At 44.7% G+C, this 21,543-nt stretch overlaps 8 protein-coding genes across 8 annotated transcripts; 4 read left to right on the top strand and 4 right to left on the bottom strand.

Moving 5' to 3' along the window:
- Positions 1-167: 167 nt before the first annotated feature.
- Positions 168-3,823, bottom strand: I203_104839 (uncharacterized protein; the record flags this gene model as incomplete). The annotated part of the gene is made up of 3 exons (XM_019143578.1): positions 168-3,232; positions 3,302-3,569; positions 3,644-3,823. The coding sequence occupies 3 exons, from the start codon at positions 3,821-3,823 to the stop codon at positions 168-170; spliced, it is 3,513 nt and encodes a 1,170-aa protein (XP_019006627.1).
- A 1,504-nt stretch (positions 3,824-5,327) lies between these two features.
- Positions 5,328-9,005, top strand: I203_104838 (uncharacterized protein; the record flags this gene model as incomplete). The annotated part of the gene is made up of 11 exons (XM_019143579.1): positions 5,328-6,251; positions 6,338-6,553; positions 6,608-6,744; positions 6,814-7,286; positions 7,404-7,628; positions 7,696-7,852; positions 7,917-7,982; positions 8,042-8,192; positions 8,268-8,492; positions 8,569-8,711; positions 8,786-9,005. The coding sequence occupies 11 exons, from the start codon at positions 5,328-5,330 to the stop codon at positions 9,003-9,005; spliced, it is 2,937 nt and encodes a 978-aa protein (XP_019006628.1).
- A 417-nt stretch (positions 9,006-9,422) lies between these two features.
- On the top strand, positions 9,423-10,366 carry I203_104837 (uncharacterized protein; the record flags this gene model as incomplete). The annotated part of the gene is made up of 5 exons (XM_065517628.1): positions 9,423-9,425; positions 9,493-9,597; positions 9,665-9,752; positions 9,845-10,127; positions 10,234-10,366. The coding sequence occupies 5 exons, from the start codon at positions 9,423-9,425 to the stop codon at positions 10,364-10,366; spliced, it is 612 nt and encodes a 203-aa protein (XP_065374446.1).
- A 1,247-nt stretch (positions 10,367-11,613) lies between these two features.
- Positions 11,614-12,273, bottom strand: I203_104836 (uncharacterized protein; the record flags this gene model as incomplete). Its single annotated transcript, XM_065517627.1, has 3 exons — positions 11,614-11,631; positions 11,725-11,910; positions 11,998-12,273. The coding sequence occupies 3 exons, from the start codon at positions 12,271-12,273 to the stop codon at positions 11,614-11,616; spliced, it is 480 nt and encodes a 159-aa protein (XP_065374445.1).
- Positions 12,274-12,909: 636 nt separating this feature from the next.
- On the bottom strand, positions 12,910-13,558 carry I203_104835 (uncharacterized protein; the record flags this gene model as incomplete). The annotated part of the gene is made up of 4 exons (XM_019143582.1): positions 12,910-12,954; positions 13,114-13,163; positions 13,275-13,374; positions 13,475-13,558. 4 exons carry the CDS (start codon positions 13,556-13,558, stop codon positions 12,910-12,912), a joined length of 279 nt encoding a protein of 92 aa, XP_019006631.1.
- A 470-nt stretch (positions 13,559-14,028) lies between these two features.
- On the top strand, positions 14,029-15,197 carry I203_104834 (mitochondrial 37S ribosomal protein uS9m; the record flags this gene model as incomplete). The annotated part of the gene is made up of 3 exons (XM_019143583.1): positions 14,029-14,938; positions 15,037-15,107; positions 15,177-15,197. 3 exons carry the CDS (start codon positions 14,029-14,031, stop codon positions 15,195-15,197), a joined length of 1,002 nt encoding a protein of 333 aa, XP_019006632.1.
- A 238-nt stretch (positions 15,198-15,435) lies between these two features.
- Positions 15,436-16,660, bottom strand: I203_104833 (uncharacterized protein; the record flags this gene model as incomplete). Its single annotated transcript, XM_019143584.1, has 3 exons — positions 15,436-15,510; positions 15,588-16,411; positions 16,504-16,660. The coding sequence occupies 3 exons, from the start codon at positions 16,658-16,660 to the stop codon at positions 15,436-15,438; spliced, it is 1,056 nt and encodes a 351-aa protein (XP_019006633.1).
- Positions 16,661-17,080: 420 nt separating this feature from the next.
- Positions 17,081-21,076, top strand: I203_104832 (uncharacterized protein; the record flags this gene model as incomplete). The annotated part of the gene is made up of 4 exons (XM_019143585.1): positions 17,081-17,305; positions 17,378-20,709; positions 20,777-20,903; positions 20,984-21,076. 4 exons carry the CDS (start codon positions 17,081-17,083, stop codon positions 21,074-21,076), a joined length of 3,777 nt encoding a protein of 1,258 aa, XP_019006634.1.
- Between the last annotated feature and the right edge of the window lie 467 nt (positions 21,077-21,543).

Here is a 21,543-nt window from a genome sequence, read left to right as displayed (position 1 = left end):
ACTTGACACGAGTACACAGGTACTTCTAGTACATTCATCAAATATCTTGACAGTAAATACAACATAACGACACAGATAGTATTTATGAGATGAAGAACGACTTTTGAACTGCACAACTATCTAGTTGACATGTAGTTGAAGACCTATATCTCGTTGATATGCGCCTCCTATCCTAACCCGAAATACTTGAATATCTGATCATCCCCCACCTGTCCTTGTGCTCCGTTCCCAATGATGATACTGGCATTGTCACCATCAGATTGAAAATTCTGTATACCATTGTTATCCAAAGTGACAAATTGGTTGAACATATCATCTAAGTCTTTTGTAGTAGCCAATGGAACATCTAACAATTGTACTCCATTCAGGTTTGTATTGGGATTTGGCTTTGGCTGCGAGATATCCTGATCGGGATTCGTCGTCGAAGAGGAAATAGTAGTAGACAATTGTTGCTGGTTATTATGCTTTTCCAAAGCCTTCATTATCTTATTCAACGTATCTGGATTCAAAGGTTTCGAGAGATCGATCACATCTCCAATTGTTGTTCCACTTGTACTACCACTAGAAACAGTATTGGTATTGGCCGACCGTTGACTTGTTTGATCTATTCCATCCACTTGAAATTGTTGATTCTGCTGCTGCTGCTGCTGTTGTTGCTGATGCGAATAAATCTCCCTCAATTGTCTTCGTCCATCTTCCATCATTTGATGCTTCACCCCACTTGAGGTCCAGTTAGGTTGGAAATGAGATCCGCTAGGTAGACCAGGAACCATCGGTACGAAAGGTGGTGCGTCGTCACCTGCTTGATGCTGATCGGATGTAGATGCAGGGTCAAACGATACAGGTAATGTAGGATTATTCTGCACTTGTTGATCATATGTTTGAGAAATATAAGACGGATCGAGTATGCCGTTAACAAAATAGTCGGTAAAGTTCGTAATGGATTGTTGTGGTTGCTGCGAATCTTGTGACTGAGAGGCAAGTGCTTGAGAGATGAACTGTTCCAGATCAAACGGTTGATCTAATTCTGGAGAAGTATTCCCAGATACATCATGCGACAATCCAGGTTGCTGCTGCTGTTGTATCTGATTGAACCAGTTATCGTCAAAAGCAGGTATAGCTTGGGTCTGGCTCACAGGTGGAGCTTGAGCTTGTGGTTGTGACTGCGCTTGGGGCTGGACTGGTGGGTGGTGATATATCTCAGATTGCGTCTGGGATTGTGTCTGAGACTGCAGCTCTGATGAGCTTGGACTAATGCGAGCAGTGTGATGCAAATAGCTCAAACTACACGCTGCAAAAGGATCAAGATCTAATTCGCCGGGCGGTGCGGAAGGTCGCACAACCCCGTTTGCAAATTGCGTAGGGTCTGGGTAGGCCGTAGGCTGCCCTGAAGCTTGTGACTGCAAGAACAGCTGTTGAACATCCAGTGGCCATTGGAACGTTGCCTCCTGAGGGAGCGATTGTGAGGGCTCAGGAAGCTGAATCATTGGCTCTGGAAGTGTGTGCTGGATTTGAGCCGATGACGACGTTGTGGACTTGCTGATATTCTCCGTGGAAGTGCTAGCTCGTCTCTCTCCGCCTTGAGAGTTCGACGGACTTCCACTTCTTGTTGGACCGGCTGATGCTGAGCCTCGTTTCTGCCCAGAGGGTGAAGGTTGTCTGGAACAGCAAGAACTTTTGGTCGACGTATTGACTGATAGATGAGTTGTGGAAGGTTTAGGTAAGATAGTTCTATGATGTTGAGGGTTATAAGGTGCAATCGCTTTGGTATTTGGTTTAGACAGTCCAGATGCTGTGGTAGGTGGATTACCCGTGACTGTCGCTCGACGATGGGAAGAGGAAGAAACGTCATGTCCACCATTAGCCGATTTAGAAGAGATGGAAGCCGCTCTACGAATTGCTGCACTAGTGACAGGGGTAGGCGCTCCATTGACTGGAGTTGTGGTGCCCGAAGTAGCTGGTGAAGATCGTCGAGAACTAGTGCTGGGTGGACGAACGATATCAGGAGGTGATAGCAATGTTGGAGAAGGTTGGATTGGATTGTGATCGGGATTGAGGTCTGCCGAGGGTAGAGAAATGTTCGGTGGACTCGATTGTTTATTCGATAGTTCAGATTGATCATTCGCTTTTCCAGAACAGCAAGAGGATATAGTTTGATCTTGAGTTTGCGATCCGACACCATCCATTCTCGCATCTTCATCGTCCTCAGCGCAAGAACATCTAACACAACATCCACAACAATCTTTCTCACAAGTACATTCTCCTGGAGCACATTGGCATCGCCCATTACAGCATTCTAGAGGTTTGAGCTGTACGAAGCCCATCGTTCGAGCTATCTCTTCGTTCATCTGAGCCGAGGGAGGGAGAATTCTTGTATCATGAGGATCCAGGGAAGTGACATTGGTTTCTGGAGGAGGGGGTACATGAGCAGCTGCCAGAGATATGAGGTGTGCGATGGAGGTGACGCCTGATGGTACGGCGATTGCTTGACAACAATCGTGTCGACCTTTACATCCTTCACCACAGGGTTGACCCAGTTCATGGCTATGTTCCACCCCGTTTTCATCCGTGGTGGCAATTCTATTGTCATGTGTCGCACATCCAGGACAAGAACAATCTTCTCCACACATACACGCTCCTATCACCACATCTTCACTGGTAGGGAAAGCTAAGGGCATATCAATGTCGATATCTTCGTACTCCATGGGTTCAACTTTAGAACCCCCATTTTCAGCGGCAGTGTCAAACGTTGATATTCCAGGTAAACGCAAGGTTGGTAATCCAACAGCAGATCTTGGAATTTCAGAATTGATAGACCCATCCTGATTGATAGCTGCGCCTATCAACCTCCCGAAATCGGTCAAAGGCTTAATCCGTGGTGGAGGAGGTCTTAGAGATTTGGGTAATGGACTCGCTCGACCGGAACTCCTGTTCGAGCTGATCGTGTCCCTACGTCCGTGTCTGCTTGAAGAGACGGGGTTGGTGGAGTAAGGCGAAAATAGTTTGGTCTTGTGAACGTGAGGTGAAGTATGTGCGGGATGATGCATATTTCCAGGAGAAAGATGAGGGTTTATCGTGAGAGATGGACTAGGCCGAGGGATGGGATTGCCGGGGGTTGATGATTCACAACAGTCACCTGAGGACGACTCGCTGGTGTTGCTGTCTTTCTTGGGTTGGCAGCATTTACATGGTCCGCCGGACTGACATTTACAGGGGTTCAATAGAGCGGACACTAATATCAGGTTGAAGACGTCAGTGTGTGAGTATTTTCGAACTGCTTTGAACGACCAATGTGACTTACCACTCCTCTCCGCGATTCTATAACCCACATCATCCTTCACCAAGCCTGCCAGCGCATTTGCTGCAGCGGCGAGTTCCAGCACATCTTTGAACCCTCTAGGAAAGGTAGCTTTCGATCCAGGTTGACCCTTTCTAGTTTCTATTTCCACTTCTGTCTCTTTCTCTTTCTCTTGATCTGATCCCTGAGACGAGGATGATTGTTCGGACTGAGTGGTAGTGAGTTGTATGACCGAAGTCGAGGGAGGATTCTTCGTATCACCACATGCACACTATTCAGAATGAACACACGATCAGCATAGCCCCGATCAGTGATCAATTTGCCGGGAATGTAGATAGTGCTCACCTTGGTATGGACACTTGATCCAGCAAGTTTACGTTTATCTTTACAGTGCGAACATTGAGTAGCTGGTCTACCTTTCTTCTTGATTTCATACAGCGGTCTATCGGTATGTGTACATCCTGAGACTCGATGTCCTTTGATACATCTCTCGCAGGCGTATTTCTTCTCGTTGATTAGGACCATGATGGGAGGAGGCTTTTTGATAGATGATCAAAACGCAAGCAGGCAGGCCGTCAATGTAAAGATCAAGTTGAAAGAAATGTCAAAATCGACGATGTGGAACGTCCTCTGGTCTGAAGGGGAATCTAAGTTGCAATGTTGGTTTCCAAGGATACGCTGAAAGGATGGCGAGGATTTGTGGGGCTGTCTTCAGTGTCCACAGGATTCCAAGAGAAGGACGGGAGCGCTTATGCCCCTTGAATGTCTTGGGAGGGTGATGTCTGGAGACCGAATGATCAAAGAGATCAAATCGATATGACGAGGAGAAAGCCTTGGTTATTGATGTTGGGTCTGCGCCTCTTCCATCATTTTACCGGCCAGTTGGTGAATGGGAAAGTGGGGGATTGACGAGTGACGCTGGTGGATTGCTAAAAACCGCCTTGATGGTTTGATAGGTCAAAGGCACACGATGTGTTGTCGTGAATTCGGATGTTATGCTGATAGCAGGATAGAGCGTATCTATGTATCCAGAGTGTAACAGAAAAACAGGTTAGAGAGGGATGGATGATGGCGAGATGAGCATTGACTAACTATTCCAATACGAGCGATAACTGATCTGAATATGGTAACTCACTCGTACAGTGCAAGTGAATGAAGGTATTGCGTAAGAATAAAAATACGAGCAATAAGTAGTGTAAGAATGAAAAATGGCAAACGGAACCAAATAGAGTCAGTCTCCCCTTGATGTCCCATGTGGCACGCCCGCGCCCCGTCTAATCGCACCCCCCATTTATACCCCACCCCCCACCCTTGCTTGAATTGACCCTTGCTTGGGTTCTCCCCGTTCTGCTCTTGAACTCAAAAGGACGCGTTTCATCAGTCCAGTGAATCGGATTCACGCCATGTATTGTACGCGTTTCACAGTGAAATGAAAACAAATCCCACTCAATTACTCGATTGACAAATGCACAATAGCTTGATGCTGAAGCACTCCGTCTCTTGGTATCAAATCGGATCCACCTGAGCCGATCTGCCGTAATATGAGAGCAGAGCATGATGAAATGAGCCATTGGACCAAATTGGAACAGAGGTGTGAAATTAGATTTCGACTGCCTCTTCTTTCGTTTCTTTCCTCTATTTCATTCATTGTCACCATAATCGGATTCACCGACATTCTTCACATTGCAGTGGTGACAAGATCAAAGCCGGTTCTTTGACTTATCAGACCACCCTGCTGTGGCCACCGTCTCTCAGCAGGGTCGTTTAGAAGGTATCAACATCCTTTACCCTTAGGTCAACCTTGTCGACAACGCATTGTTCGCTCTTCTCAGCATTTCTTTGGGTCTTTCTCCTTGGCGATCATTCCTCCTTGCTGGTCAAGTGTATATAGAGTTGAAGATCATCAATCCGTTTATAGTTTGTGGTCCACTCCACCCTCACAACGGACAGAGTTCCAATCAATCCAACTCACCTTCCTTAGATTTACACAGTACACACACTCCTTTGACAATATCAATAGCGTGTCAAGATGAGTTACGGTTATCCCCCACCACCAGACCACAGACAACAGCAGTTATCTCCTGCACCAACCTATCATTCTTATAACTCACCTTACATTAACCAAGCTCAAAGTTACAACGATCCTTTAGATTCCTATTACACGGATTTACAGAGAGCGCCTTCACCTGCTTATGGGCATCAACAGCAACAGCCAATTGCCTCACCTTCTTTGACTGGTTATCAACAGGGATATCAACCTCCCTCTACGCCTTTGGACCCCCACGCCGAGATGTACGGGCAACCCACATCGAACCCTTACCAGAACCCCCCTGGAGGAGGTGCTGGTGGTATTGGAGTAGGCGAAGTATTTAGACCTAACAATCGACATCTAATACCCCAACAACCACCCCCACAACAAAGTTTCTATCAACAGAATCAAGGTAGTCAACCTGGTCTACAACCTAGACCATCATTCTCTTCTCAACATTCAGATTATTACGATGAGGGCAAATCTTACTCTTCCACTACTCATCTCGCATCAACTCCTCAGAAAGAATGGGATGTCGGATCGGTCGTCCCACCCGTACCGAGAGATATGAATTATGGTAGTCAAGACCAATACTATCCACCTAGACCAATGTATGGTACTGGACCACCTAGCACTGTACCTTCAGCTCATACAGGATGGGGCGGCACCTCACATTGGCACAAGATGAGAAATCAATTATTAGAAAGAAGAGTGGTAAAGCAAATCCCACTTCATAATGGTAATCTGATCATGGACGTACCTGTACCGAAGGGTGTTATACCCTCCGGTGTAAAAGGGTTGGGACTGATGGATGGAGAAATTGAGAGTTTGAGATATTCGGCAGCTACTTGTGATCCTGATGATTTCATGGGTAGGAAATTCAATTTGAGGCAGTACTTGTATGGTAGGAAGACGGAGTTATTCGTGAGTATCACACACAAAATTTCGAGGCAATCTAGGTATACCTGGTATCGATGAATCATTCTAATCTTTTATGTACGCAATATCAGATCGTAATGACAATGTATAACGAAAACTCTGAATTGCTCTTACGTACACTCAACTCTGTCATCAAGAACATTGCTCATCTCACGACGAGAACTCGATCGAAGACCTGGGGTCAAGACGCATGGAAAAAGGTGGTCGTGTGTATTGTAGCGGACGGACGTAAAGTTGTGGATCCAAGGGTGTTGAAGGTGCTTCAACTGATGGGTGTCTACGCGGAGGTGAGTCTACATTGATAAATTTTTTAGGACCATTGACTGATTTGTGTGATGTAGGGTGTGATGAAAGACCATGTAGCCGGTAAAGAAACCCAAGCGCACATCTTCGAATATACCTCTCAGGTCGTCGTATCTGATACGGGAGAAGTTGGGTTTGGTTCTACACCGGTTCAACTCCTATTTTGCTTGAAAGAGTGAGATTGTTGCCAATGTATCAGTATCATCTCACATTGACTGATTGAGGTTTTTGAACTTGAAATTAGGCAAAATAAGAAAAAGCTCAATTCCCACCGATGGTTCTTCAATGCCTTTGGACCTCTTATCAAACCCAACGTTTGTGTCCTTCTAGATGTCGGTACGAAACCTTCCGGAACTTCCATTTATGAATTGTACAAGTGTTTCGAAAAACATCCAAATGTCGGAGGAGCATGTGGAGAAATCTTCGCAGATACAGGTCGATTTGGTAAATACTTATTCAACCCTTTAGTCGCTGGACAGAACTTTGAGTATAAAATGTCAAATATCTTGGATAAACCTTTCGAATCCGTTTTCGGTCTCATTTCAGTACTCCCTGGAGCATTCTCTGCTTATCGATACGATGCGGTCAAGAACCATGCCGATGGTACGGGACCATTGGCAGCGTACTTCCACGGTGAGATGATGAATCTTCCTGGAGCTACGGCTAGTATCTTCGATAGGAATAAGTTCTTGGCTGAAGATAGAATATTGGCTTTCGGTGGGTTTTTGAACTTTCTACGTGCCTGGTCATTATCATCATCCAATTCTACCTCCATCAAGACCATACTGTTGACTAAACATTGACTCTCACGTTGGTTTCGTTTGCGTTTCGCAGAAATCGTGGTGAAGAAAAATGCCAAATGGAGATTACAATATGTTAAATCTGCCAAAGCCGGCACAGACGTACCTGCACGAGTACCAGAGTTCATCTCACAGAGAAGAAGATGGTTGAACGGTTCGATCTTCGCTGCTACCTATGCTATGGTATGTTTCTGGAGAATATGGACAAGTGGTCATAATTTCTTTAGAAAGATTGCTTTGACTATTCTGACTATTTACAGTGAGTCATGTGTCTGTCACCTTCAATGGACATCGTATTCACCTCAAGAGATGCATATCTCACGTAGATCTGGTCAACCTCATATTCAACTGGCTGTCGATTTCTTCGTTCTACCTCGCTTTTTTCTTCTTGATATCCTCGTCCATTGCGGGAGCCTCTGATCCATTCGGTGGAGCTGGTGATGAGATGTTCCAGGTTTTCAATAAAGTTTATATCGGTTTGATGTGAGTGTTTGCTCCTCGTATGAAATCACCAAATCAACACTGGAAGCTAACAATTTTCTTGCAGCTTCGTCGTATTGGTTTGCTCGTTAGGTAACAGACCACAAGGATCGAATTGGATGTACACTTTTTGGTGAGATACCTGCTCCATTATCGTGCGAAGGGGAACCTATAACTGACAGATTGCGATAGCATTTTCATGTTTGCCGTCTGTCAAGGTATTCTGCTTTATTGCGCCGGATGGACGGTATACCAGACTGTACCGCACACTGCCGAAGGATGGAAGGACGTCAGTGGGTTGTTCGAGAATAAGACTTTCTTGGATCTGGCTATGTCTTTGATGGTGAGTGACATCAAGCACACACATGAGCATACATACAAGTGCAGAATCCCAGCTTATATTGGAAATCAAATTTAGGCAACATACGGACTTTACCTTGTTTCATCGATACTTTACTTCGAACCGTGGCACATGTTAACTTCCTTTGTACAATATCTCCTGTTACTTCCATCATACGTTAACATCTTACTTATCTATGCGATGTGTAACTTGCACGACGTAAGTTGGGGTACGAAAGGTGATAATGGAGCGTCGAAAGATTTGGGTTCAGCGAAGAAAGTTGAAAAGGATGGTAAAGAGATGGTAAGTGATTCTAAATTTGGCTCTTTTCTTTAGTAGGACGGCTACGCTGACGATATTGAATAATTGCTGTGAACAGGCCGAAGTGGCTTTACCCACCAAACAAGAAGATGTCGAAGCATTATGGCAACAGGCCAGGGCGGAACTAAGAGCTCCGGCGGTTGAGAAACCTGAGAAGAGAAGTGCTGAGACTAAACGTGCAGACCAAGACAGGAATTTCAGGTGAGTCGTGTTTTTTCTCCTGGCCTGACGGTGTACGTCACGAACATTGTACTGAATTTTTGGACTGTGAACAGAACAAACGTTGTACTTTTATTCTTGGGTTCCAACATGCTCGTCATACTCTTATTTACCTCTTCAGCATTTACAACATGGGTAAATACTCATTTTACTAGTGCTACTCAATCGACTTTTAACCCTTATCTCACTGTCATCTTCTATGCTGTACTGGGATTGTCGACTCTGAGGTTTTTGGGTTGCGTTTTGTATCTGGTCTTTAGATTATTTGGATTTTAAAGGATCGGGGAGGATCTATCTCATAATTTGATATTCTGATTAATTTGTAGTTTAACCTTTTCCTCTTACGACCCATACCCGCAAGCAATGCTCTCAATCATGCTTATAGCCATACCATATAGGGTGTGGTAATGTGTATATACGCTTGATGCATATATATATATATAGCTTTAACAGATCCCTACAGAAAGCTGTGGTAGTAGTTCATCGTCTTTTCGACATACGATCGTTTGTCTGCGACACTCTCATTTCGGCGAATTACTTCCGACGGAAGTTGATCGATCACTGCAAATTTCGAATGGAACCCAACAACATTGCTTTTTGCTCAAACATATTGTCGATTTCAGCATTCACGACAGATATACGACATAGCAGATAACTTTCACAACTTACAACTGGGTAAACCCATTATTCATCATGGTCAGTAAGAGGAAAACATTAGTTCAGCCTGGATTAGTTACTTACAGCCCCTTCTGTCGATTCTTAGCCAAGAACCGGTAAAACGAAATCTAAATTACACACTTCAGCGGTCAGCTTACCTTCGAAATTAAGGACAACTGAAGTCGTACCAGCAGATATACCCTCTATAGCAGTGAGTAATCATGTCTATACTTCGTTTTCGTTGTGGCCATGTCAAGCCTACTAAACCCTGATTATAGGAAGCTTTCAATTCGATAATTCGACATGATGAGCCCTCAACCTCGCGTTCGCAACAGCAGAAAAAAGCAGATTTTATAGCTGCCGTTCGTGAGTGCCTTTCTCATAAGCAAGATCGCACGCAGAGGGAGCGATCACTGACGATGATTTGATCCATTCACATTGTACATTGTACATTGTAGAATCAGCACCTCATCCATATATGATCAAATCGAAATCCCACCTCCGACGAGAAAAACGAAAGGTCAAAACATTGAATTCATCCACCAATTTACAATCTTTGGAAAATGCGCTAGAAACAATTCTACCCGACGTCGATCGTTCGGAAGAGCATGATGGGACAAATGGAAAGATGGCTGTAAATGGAGAAGGGGAGAAGAGGAAGGTGAAGAAGGATAAAGAAGTGAAAAAGATTGGGGAAGGGAAAGGAAGGACGTTGGGCGAGAAGAAGAGACGAGATGTTATGTGAGTTTAATTGTATTTCTATATCTTTGTGATTGATTATCCAGTATCGCTATACCTCCTACTTCCTCAAGCTGACCACTGATTCGTTGGCATCTGCTAACCACAGCCAAGAAGCCTCGAAACGTATACCTGCGGTGTTATCTCATCCAGCTTATAAATCCAATCCATGGGCGGCGATACGTGAACATGTTGGTAATACTATAGTAGCGAAGGATAAGAACGGATCGGTAAAACATTGAATGTTTGCTTTTCTTGGTGTAAATCAGAGGAAATAATGCATGTACAGTATAGCATGGTGTAGTATGTATGTCCCGTGTCCCAGGTGTAGTTCCTGATTCCAGCAATCTCCTACTATAATCATCCTCACTAATTTACCCTACTTACTAAAATGCTGAATTCGACGATAGTCACAAGTCAGCTAACTTACAACCAGAAACCCAGCCAGATGGTCATACTTGAATTTGGAAGCTCAATATCAATCAGGATCATAGGGGATTAACTACTCACATCAAATCAAGCTGACGTGAGATCAATCACTTCATCAACTTCCACTTCGACCCTTTTGAGTTTCTTTCCCTTCTTGGTATCCAGCTGAAATTTGTTGACTCCTGTGACCATATTCCACACCTTATCCTCCGACCTTGTGTACCTCGTCATATCTTCTTCTCTCAAATAGAAATTTTCGTCGATATCTCCAGTTATCAGCCAGTGGATATTTGATACTGTGAGGACAGGGATCTTGGAAGAGAATACGAATGGAGGCGAGTGAAGGCGACCGATGAAAATGTAGGATGAGCGTTGGCAAGAGAGTGAGTCATCGGGCTTGTTGGATGATTTTTCCTTTCTCCTTTCTTTTGTGCAGTGTTGGGTGGGTTGTTCTCCCAAGTTCAAACTCTGTCGTTGTCTTCCTTGATATCCCATAGGATCCGAGGTGTGATGTCGCTTTTGTTGGTGAGGCCGGCACTTGAGTGGTTTGCAGGAGTGATTCAATCCCATTGTACGTACTTGTATAACTTACTGTAAGATCCGAATTTTTACCGTCAAGACGAGAATAAAGATCTTCATGTGGGTACATATCAATACCAAAAATTGTTAGTGAAATGAGGTCTAGATAATCTCGGATAAATTGTACTTGATGGTACTGAGAAAGGGAGGCTTTGATCCTCGTAAAGATATCGATCAAATGAGTAACACTCGTGCGCCCTGCACAGAACTCGCCAGTCTGCTTCGAGTGTTGTACACAATAGATCCAATCGGCCTGCTACTGTAATGTGACCGGGTGAAACTTCTCACGTCAAAAGACTTGTTGTATCTATGCCAATCCATCTCTCTTCAGCGCAGGGTGTTTTACTTCCTGTCGACTAGGTTCGAGAAGTCTCTTTATTCTGTTTGAATCGATCAATGCATATACACATATGAGCACGAAAGATCATGATCTTATACAGTTACAACCCATCTTCCAGCCATACAATCTCAATATCACCCATCAATACGAGTTCAAAAACTGATCAAAAACAAAAAAGGTCAGATTCAAGTCAGATCTGACGTCAGCTACCTGAAGTATTCTCACTCAACTATTCGGGTTCAAAAGACTTACAGTATCAATGACCGGTATCTCTTGCCCTTGACATATCTCACTAACACATTTCCCCTCAGGACATTGTATACCGGATGTCCCATCCCTTACTCCAGAAGCGTTCACTCCAGCGGTTATCCAAGGATAAGCATCTTTCAGAGTGAATTCGGCAACCCCTTCAAACCCTTTTTTGGCCATTGCCATACACTACTCCAGATTATCAAATCCAAATCCCTGATCAACTGGTGATCTCCGCTTGCTTCGAGGAGAAAAGGGTGAGAAGAGGAGACTTACAGACATATTCCATATTGGTTCACCTAGCTTGTCTTCAGGTTTTGAAGGGTATTGAAAAGTGATCCAGGTAAAATTCCTTTCACCCTCTTGCTCGATATTGGATATGGTCAAATTGATATCGATCGTGATTGCGCCAAACTTGACTCCGTTGAGATCGTCCTGGTACTGCGTATAGAGTGGTACACCAAGTTTGAAATTGGCTGAAGGGTATACGTCTATTGGGATGGCTATTGCCACATGTGAGAGACCGAGTAAGGTTAGATATTTCAATAACATGATGAGCGAGTGTGATTGATCAATATGAAAGCAGCGAGGAAGATTATTGGATATTCAATTTTTAGTTTTGTTTTGATTCTGGTATGTTAGCTATCTCTCATTCCCCCATCAAGGGATTACTTCATATATACAGATGATCTGTAAGAGTGATACTGGAATGGTTTGAATCCCTGCCTACATCGCTGAAAGGAGCATGAGATCGATTGATGAAATAAGCTGTGAAAGGGGTATTCACGATTAGGAGATTATTAAATAAATCAATATATTATCGACAAAGGAAGGCTCAAAATGCTGATCCAATTTGGTACACCGTCATGCGTTAGAGGGCCAGACCACAAGATCACACTGCCTTGTTCAATCACGAAGACTTATGCATCGTCTATAGCCAATGAATGAATGAATTGATGATACATTAGAATGCTACATATATTTTATGACCGATACTTGCGTGGTGTTTACTGACTAGATATCAAGTCATCAGAAAGATCAATGCAATTCCTTAAGATCCTAGAATCCTATTCGATCTAATCACCATCACACGCCATGCTTTGTTCCATCAATGTGATATTTGTTCGTCCTCACATTACATCACTAGCGAGCCGATGACTCCGAACTCGGACTCGTTCATGTTCATGTTCAGTTTTTCTTCTCCTTTTCCCATTGTTCCGGAGTCAGAGTTTTCTAAATCGGTTTACACCCAAAACAAAGCAGACAGATGTAAGCTGTTGTATACTCGTATCAAATATAACGTTTCGAAGAAAAGGATATATGGTGACGATACATGTACCATGTACCGACTCCAAGATGAAATGAAAAGGGAAAAGATGAAAATAAACTTACCTGTGAGAAAGCATGTAATTGAGCGATTTCATCTGATAATATCTGATTGACTGTTACATGACAACATCCATCAGCATATCATTTATCAGCTCAACCTCACGATGTTCTGTTCACATATGTTGCTTCTTCTTGTTATACAAAGAAAGGACCATCGTACTCACCCAGTTTATGCCTACCTAAAGTCATCTTTCCCTTGAAGTCGCCTGAGACTATCGTAACGGAGTATGAAGAACCGCAGTTTCCCGATGTATCTATGAATTCCTGTGTCACGCAAAGACATCAGCTGCAGCTGCATTAGGATTGATTTTCCATATTGGGGTCTTGGAGAACATATAACAGACAGATTGGAGGTGGAGCTTACAAGAAATTCAATCTTCAGGTTGGACCGTAATTTATCTTCCATACTTTTCAGTACGGTCGGCTGAGGCTGTTCGTCGATATCCATAATGAGAGATGCGATTGATTGGAGAAGAGGTGAAGAATTACGGATGATCCCAAGGCTGTTGCGTTCGCTGGTGACGCTGTATGATCACTATATGGGTACGAATCCACGATGATTGATGCGAGTATTGTTACGAGTGTTGTTTGATGTCGAGAAAGATGAAAATGGAAAACTGGGATTGATCGATTGACATGCTCATAGTCACTGCTTATCTGATATATTGGTCAGCCAGGCCAAGGCACGACATTCGGACATACCATGATGTGGATATATATATATATATATGTCAGGATTCACTGTACTGATGTGATAATCACAAGCGGAATCAGATTGGCCCCCTTAACTTACAAACTCACCAAGATCCTTGCGTTGCGACTTTTTCGACTTGACTTTTCTAGCTGCCATTCGACAATCACTGTCTACACATTTCTTAGTCGTCCTCCTAGTCACCAACCATCACCCACCTCACCACCATGTCTCTCTCTCTCCCCTCGACAGCCTCGTCCTCTCTCCGGTCTCTCCGATCCCTCACTCTTGGCGCTACTCGATCATACGCTTCACTCTCACCTTACTCTCCTCCCTCGTCATCCGAATACCCCCCACCTCGACGACCCACCCGTCCGTCTTCCAGCGAATTCTTCACGGGCCGCCCAGTGTTCCATGAATCCCTATCGGAGCTCGACCTCACTATTGACACTATCAAGAAATCCCTACGGGTCAAACACATATATCCTCTTCCATCCGAATTGCCATACGTCAACCCTCCTCAGGCAAATTGGATCTCTAAAGAGGAATTATCAACACTGTTTGATATCAAATTGCGTACGAACACTTTACGTCAGGTCCACGAACTTTTGTCGGAGTTGAATCACCTTAGACACGTCTCGGACTTGAGTGGCAATGGTGAACTTGTAGGAAAGATCAATGAAGTCTTGTCTAGGTACGAAAGGCGCTCTGCTTCTTCCTCTTCGTCTGGTGTGGATTTCAAGAAGACGACCGAAGAGGGAGAGGGACAAGGGATAGATGAATTTGGTAGATCCTATGGAATGGGAAGAAAGAAAACATCAAGCTCGAGAGTATGGCTTATACCTACACAAGCGTTATTATCAACTACCACCGATAGTACTCCTTCAAGTTCGGCTTCGGCTTCAGCTTCAGCGGAAATTTTGATCAACCATATACCCCTTTCACAGTATTTCGTCAGACCTTCTGATCGAGAGACTATCCTTCGTCCGTTGAAAATCACCGGATACCTCGGCGCGTTCAATATATTTGGGTTCTCGAGAGGCGGAGGAATGTCCAGTCAGGCTTCGGCCGTGGGATTGGCAGTGGCTAGAGCGTTAGGGGTAGCCAAAGAAGATGCGAGGGATATCTTACAGGCTGGTGAGTGTCGCGTACTATTCAATTGAGAGGTCATATAGCCTTTGGCTGTTGCTAGTTTGTGCTGATGAGTTGCTAACTTGCTCATTGCCGTTTTGCAGATGGCGCCCTGATGAGAGATACAAGAATGACGGAGAGGAAGAAGACGGGTAGAGCCAAGGCTAGAAAAGGAGTGAGTGATTTGATCATTTCTCCTTGTGTGTTGTTCGACGTCATTGACTCTTTTTTTCTTATCTTGCAGTACACTTGGGTCAAACGATAATTGTCACGATATATCACATATGCATATATATTCCCGATGGACTAGCCACCGAGTGACGATCGTTACACTTTGAGGCATCGACTCGACGGGGATATGTTCTGCATATATCATATTCATACTATTCTAGCATTGCTCATTCTAGGTTAATTCCTTCTTAACTAATTACTAATGGTACTTGAAACCATAACACTAAGATCATCCTGACTATCTGAATTAAATCACAGCTTAACGATTATTATCACACTCCGGTATGTTTTCTGACAAACTCAATGCATGGTACAATGAATTCTTCCCATCCTTCATCCTCAGGGCCCTAAGAGCATTGCATTGCCGAAATCAGCCAATATATCTTTCCAACATTCACATGACTTGATGTGATAGTATACTCACTCCCATAGATTGTTCAAACGAATGACCACCATCCTTTGACCAAATCCTTTTCACCTCAACGCCCAATTTTTCCAACTTGTCTGCGAAGTCTTTGCTTTGCTTTATCAACACTGCCTGATCCTTCTCTCCATGCATGACTACCGTTGGCGGGTAATCCTTCGTAAGATGATACGTAGGTGACCATTCCTTTGTCAATCTCTTGAACTCTTCCTCTGCTTCTGGTCCTTGTGAATCTAGAAGATGGAACATCGCTTTGATCCTTGAACCATTTTTGGAAGTGTAGGCATTAAGATCCATTCTTTTTTTATCTCCCTCGCCCGGTCTATAGTCTGTTCCCCAGAAAGATCGTAAGGTCTCTTGTGACATGTCTGGCTCCAGTTCCCAATACCACGGAGAGGCTATCACTGCATTGGCAGGATTGAAATCTCTCACTAATCTCTCTAGTTCTTCTGAACTTGTACCATAGGGAATGGGACGATCCATACCTTTACTAAAGTGAGGATCAGTCAAATCTACCGCACCGAAAATATTTAATTCCACCAGGGGTTTAGGTTGGAAGTGTAATGCGCAATGGGCACTTAGTTGTCCACCTGCTGAATCCCCTCCAATTATATATCGCTGTACGTCGACTTTATCTTCACCTAGTACAGATGATAGGTTGTCGAGACACCATTGGAAAGATTTACTGAGATCCGAGTAAATATCGTCAAGAGTCGCTTGGGGCATGAATCGATATGAGACTGATATGATATGGATGCCTAATGGATGGAAGGCTGGATGTACCCAGACGTTAGGTATGTAATGTTTACCTCCAACCCAACCGCCTGATTACATAGCGTTATCAGCACATGTGTTTTACGAGTCGCCAATCAACGTAGGTACTGCTTAGCTTGAGATAACTTGAGGCTTCACTCACCTCCGTGAATCCAGAATAACCACGGCGTCTTACCTCCCCCTTCTATGAATTTACCGGGGAACACTCTGAGGGGAACATCCACGCCTTCGATGGTATCTACCACATGGTCTGAGAATGGTTGTGGACAAGGTGAGATCCTTTGAGCCGGCGTAGTCATCTTGGCTGTCGTATAGGAGCTAGTTGGCGGATGTTCTCAACTGGGTTCAACTTCACTCATGCAAACAATTGGACACATATATAGATAGCCAATTGTAAGCTTTTGCGAGTCCATCGCACCGAGGTCCGGTGTCCGTAGCTCCGATGATCCCCAGGTGATTGTTTCCGTCGGAAAAAGAAGGCGATTCTGAAAAAACCACACACACACTCAACCCTCAACTTGAGTCACATCTTTCCTCTTCTCTTTGTTCTTCATATACCTCTTTCACTTCACCCTTATCCAAACACAGATTGGGAGAGTGCGATACACAAGCACCTATCTATCGAAGGATTGGTCTGGAGATATATACTGGGATCACTTGGATTTGCCCTCGCAACCCAACCTTCCTTTGAAACGCTTCTTCTTTTCATAGGAGAATATATGCCTAACGTCAAAGTACCGATTAAAGATCTTGTGAATAGTCGTAATCAGTCACCTGAACCATACACCAAACCGCTCATCCCACCTCTCAATACTTCTCGTTGGAGATATACTACTTCGTCTACTCGATCAACTCTCAAGTTACCTGTAGAAGAAGAAAGGAATAATACTGTACAAGAGAAAGAAGAGTATTATAAGAGGACGAATGAATTACAAAGGCATTGCGTGAGTATCGTACCCTAGATTTTCCAGCTGCTCAGTGCAGCATTGACCTCGATTGGATCTTCGGATGTGTAGACCTCACCCGACCCATTGAACTGTATCTCCTCTCCTATACGACCAGGACTGGAACTTGCACCACCAACTGCACATCGATTCACACTCATCGATTCATATCGACCAAGAAGAGCACCGGTCCAACCTCTCTTCCCTCCCGAATTCACACCGCCGCTCGAGCCTGATTCGCCCGACTTACTGGCTCTAGCCCCTCTACCCAAGCGCCGACCCGAGCCAACATCAAATACTCATGTTGATCAAGCATCCGCACTTTTAGAACCTGAACTGAATTACCACCAAGTCCCAATCGTTGAACCAACGCCAGATTCAACGGCGACAACAGGATTGAGATCGAAATCAAGCAGATCATCTGGTCGCAGGTCCATTCCTCCTCGACAACACATCACTAGATCCCGCTCTCAGACAGTCCTATCTAGACCAATCCCTCCTCCTGAATCTTCCGAACCTGATCCAAGGGAAGCTTCCCTATTGGGAGAACTCAAATCGACAGGACCTCCCTTATTAGGAATCACCTCAAGTGCTAAAGACACTGACCCCAAGCCTGTAAACTCATCTTCTTCATTATCTCCTTGTCCACCAAGCGAATCATCCCTCTCTTCAGCTCCACCAGATTCACCTCCCCTGCCTATACCGGAACCGGCAATATTTAGCACCTCTTCAAGGTCTATCAGGTCTACGCGTTTGCCGAATGCTCTGAAAGTGAAGATCTCACTACCATCGCTAAAGGAGCAAACGCCAGTGTCGTCCAGCAAGAAGAAAGCGCCTGATAAACCTAAACCTAAAGGTAAAGGGAGAACCACAAGGGGTCAGACTCAGAAGAATCACGAGGTTCGAAATAACGAGGATCAAGTGTGTATAGTAGGTATTGGTAGTCGGAATCGACCGGACCAGAGGGGAAAAGTAGATTATATCGGGGGAGATAATAAAGAAGCACTTGAGGATTTTAAAAGTAAGGACTGCAAGTCGGAGGGGCCGATCGAAAGTAATCAAAACAACCAGGTAGTAGAAGGTCGTATCGACGGATCTCACAGTCAACGCTATCTGGGCTCGGAGAACAAAGAGCAAGACGCGAAGACTGGTGATAATATCGATAATCCTGAGACACTTGCGCTAGACACCGAAGAGCCTGCTCCATCTGAGGACGAAGCTGGAAAAAGTCCTGACAAGCAAGAACGGAATTACATTGGACACATCGGTCAAGCGATCAACGTAGTCGACAACAGTCACAGTCAATCTACCAACGCTTTGCAAAACCACTTAGCCCAACTTCCCCTGTCTCCCTCAGACAAACCACTTTTCACACCATCCAATCAAATCGGAACGTCGATCACATTCAACCCTCCCTTCCCACCAGGACCACCAGTTTGCTCAGAATCACAGTCAGACATACTCCCTGCACCACCTCGTCTGCACCACACTCTTCCGCCCAAACCAATCATTCCCCCTTGGCGTCAGGGGCATCCACGTTTTCCCCGATCGTCCGTGAAGAACACTGCACCGGTTAGACATTCCACAAGGATCGCCCTTCGCTCAGCATCTGTTTCTAAGCCCGAAGAATTAGAAACGGGAGAAACACCTGCGGAACGGAGGATTCCTCATCTAGCTGGAAACACCATAAGCGAACAACCTCTGGATACAACCGCTTCATCCAGATCTCGTTCCACCTCGGCTGTGAAGGATAACCTCAAATTCGACTTGAAGAAGGCTATCGCAGTCGTCACGAGTCAATACCCGAGCATTCCGGTGATCCCTCCCGTCCAAGCAGAGACCGGTCCGATCGCGTACAACGGTCCAATCATGTCACCCTTACCAAAAAGACAAAGCAGGAGGCCTTCGCGATTCCAATCTCCTTTGATGGATAGTCTAGAATCTCCTCCGCCTTCTGCTCCAACACCAAAGCATTCGGCACCTACGCCCGAACATGAAGGATTTAGCGATTCCAGTTTGACACCTCCACCCACCTCCCAAGATCCAGCTTCTGCTCTGTCTACCGCGGTGCCCGAGACCGAGGAAGCTACCAAGAGAGGTAGAGGAAGACCTCACAAATCAATCGGACCAGTCGAAGAGGAACAAATGGACAATCAAGCTAAAGGAAAAGGTAAAGCCAACACCGATACAAGTCCAACCCCTGCAAAAGTCACACCCGACGTCAAAATTCCCAAAAAGGCTGGTAGACCATCCAACAAACGTCTTATTTCTTCTGAGCTGCTCCCTCAGTCTAGCTCGGCATCGAATACTGAAGGTAGTGTCAGTCCAAAAAAAATTACGCTCAAGCTGAATGTGGGCAAGAGCACCAAGTCAGATACTCCTGATCCTACAGCTGATGCTGGGAAGAAGGCTGCAAAAAAGCAAGGTGGAGGAAAAAAGAGGAAGTCTGAATCGCTCGAACCAGAAAACAAAGTCACTCCTTCCGGGCAAGTACCAAAGGTGAAATTGAATTTCAAGGGTCTAGGCGAATCTACTCATTCTCCAGCTCCTGCAACGCAGCCTACCACTTCGGATAAGCAAGATGGACGTCAAGTCAAGAAAGCTAAGATGAAAGCAGCTACACCAGAAGATAAAGTACCTCAAGAGAAAGCTAAGGCAAAACCTCAAACTCAGAGGACGACAAGGGATTATTCTAGCTCGGTGTCTGAATCAGAGAAAGAAGAAAAGGTCCGGCAGCCCAACAAGAAGAAGAAAGTTCAGAGAGTCATAGCGGATGAGGAGAGCGAAGACTCAGAGAATCATATCGAAAGGCGATCTGATGTGAAGAAGAGCAATAAGATACCGAAGATAGCAGAAGAGGCAAAGGTTGAGGGTACTTCTGCTCTCAAAGCACCTTCGACTGCAAACTCAACTGCAAGAGGACATGATGAAGTGGAACACACTTCAAAATCGCCTGGACAGACTAATCGATCGAAATCTTCCCCGGCAGCGATTGCGAAGCCGCTCAAGAAGAAGCCTCGACCTTCTGAGCCCTCGAAGATCATCTCCAAAGGTCCAGCTACTCCCATCAACAAGTCTGAAGGATTGGCAAGATCGAAGTCAACAACTCAACTCGGTCAGAATCATGGAGTTGAAGAAGGATCGAGTAGCAAAAAGGTTTTACCTGTTAAGAAACCAATTGCGGCACCTCGACCTAGTGGGACTCCTGTGGCTGTGGCCGCAGCTAAACCTTCAGGACACGGTATGGGATTATTGGGAAATACCTTGGCTCTCTTACAGGGCACCAGTGGTACTCCCAAAGCCAAAGAGTTGAACAAGAAGGATGGTGGGAAACATACGAAGAAAGATGTCAGTAGTCCCCAAGTAGCGAAGAGAGGCGGATGGGGTCGAGAATGGGTACTAACGTGAGTAGTTTTTTTCGTAAAAGGTAAAAGGTGTTTTCGGTCTGATCATTGGCTTGTGATACTTTAGCCCTCAACAACAGAAAGAATATGATGATAGTAAACCTGAGAGAGACGCAGCGAGAAAGAGAAGAGATGAATATAGGAAGAACCCTGTGAACCTACAAGAAGCCAAAGATGCGTATAAGGTTGATGCGGTAAGTCTACGCCGTCCCTTATAACTTGTATTTTTCTACTTGGCTGTGCTGAACTGACTTGTCATGAATGTTAATTGCAGATGCAACCCCGCACCATACCTGTCCCCGGATCAAAAGGTATCCAAACTTCTGGCAAAGCCTCTGAGATGATGGCTGTGATGTTAGGGTGGTGAATGACTTATGATTATGGTATGCTTATCTATGTGAGAAAGTGACATGTGGAATACACGTTCCAGAAAGTGCATATGTATGATATCGTCCATGCATATGTCTCAAGCTAATCCGCGCATCACCAGCATCAGGCAGCTCTCGGATCCGAGATTCATTTATATATTCGCTTTCCCATCGATGAGGTGATTTACGTAATCCCAACCACGTCTGAGTGATTACCAAGAACGAGCCTCTTTTCGCTATTTACAAATCTACACCAGTGATCACAAGCATTTCGGATCCGATGATCTTGACTTTGTCGTTGTTGTCGACGTGGATGTCTAGATCGAAGGGGTAATGGTCCAAGGTATATAAGGACAACTGATTCTCGGACATCACTGACATTTCTCCTTACTAACAAACATGTGACAACAACTATAAAATCCTCGTCAAATCGCTCGGACTTACAACAAAGACTGTATAGCATCCA

Source organism: Kwoniella mangroviensis, assembly GCF_000507465.2.
Source record: "Kwoniella mangroviensis CBS 8507 chromosome 1 map unlocalized Ctg01, whole genome shotgun sequence".
In the NCBI taxonomy this organism is placed as follows: Eukaryota; Fungi; Basidiomycota; class Tremellomycetes; order Tremellales; family Cryptococcaceae; genus Kwoniella; species Kwoniella mangrovensis.
The sequence above is the reverse complement of the archived record's forward strand: the minus strand, read 5'-3'. Positions and strand labels throughout refer to the sequence as shown.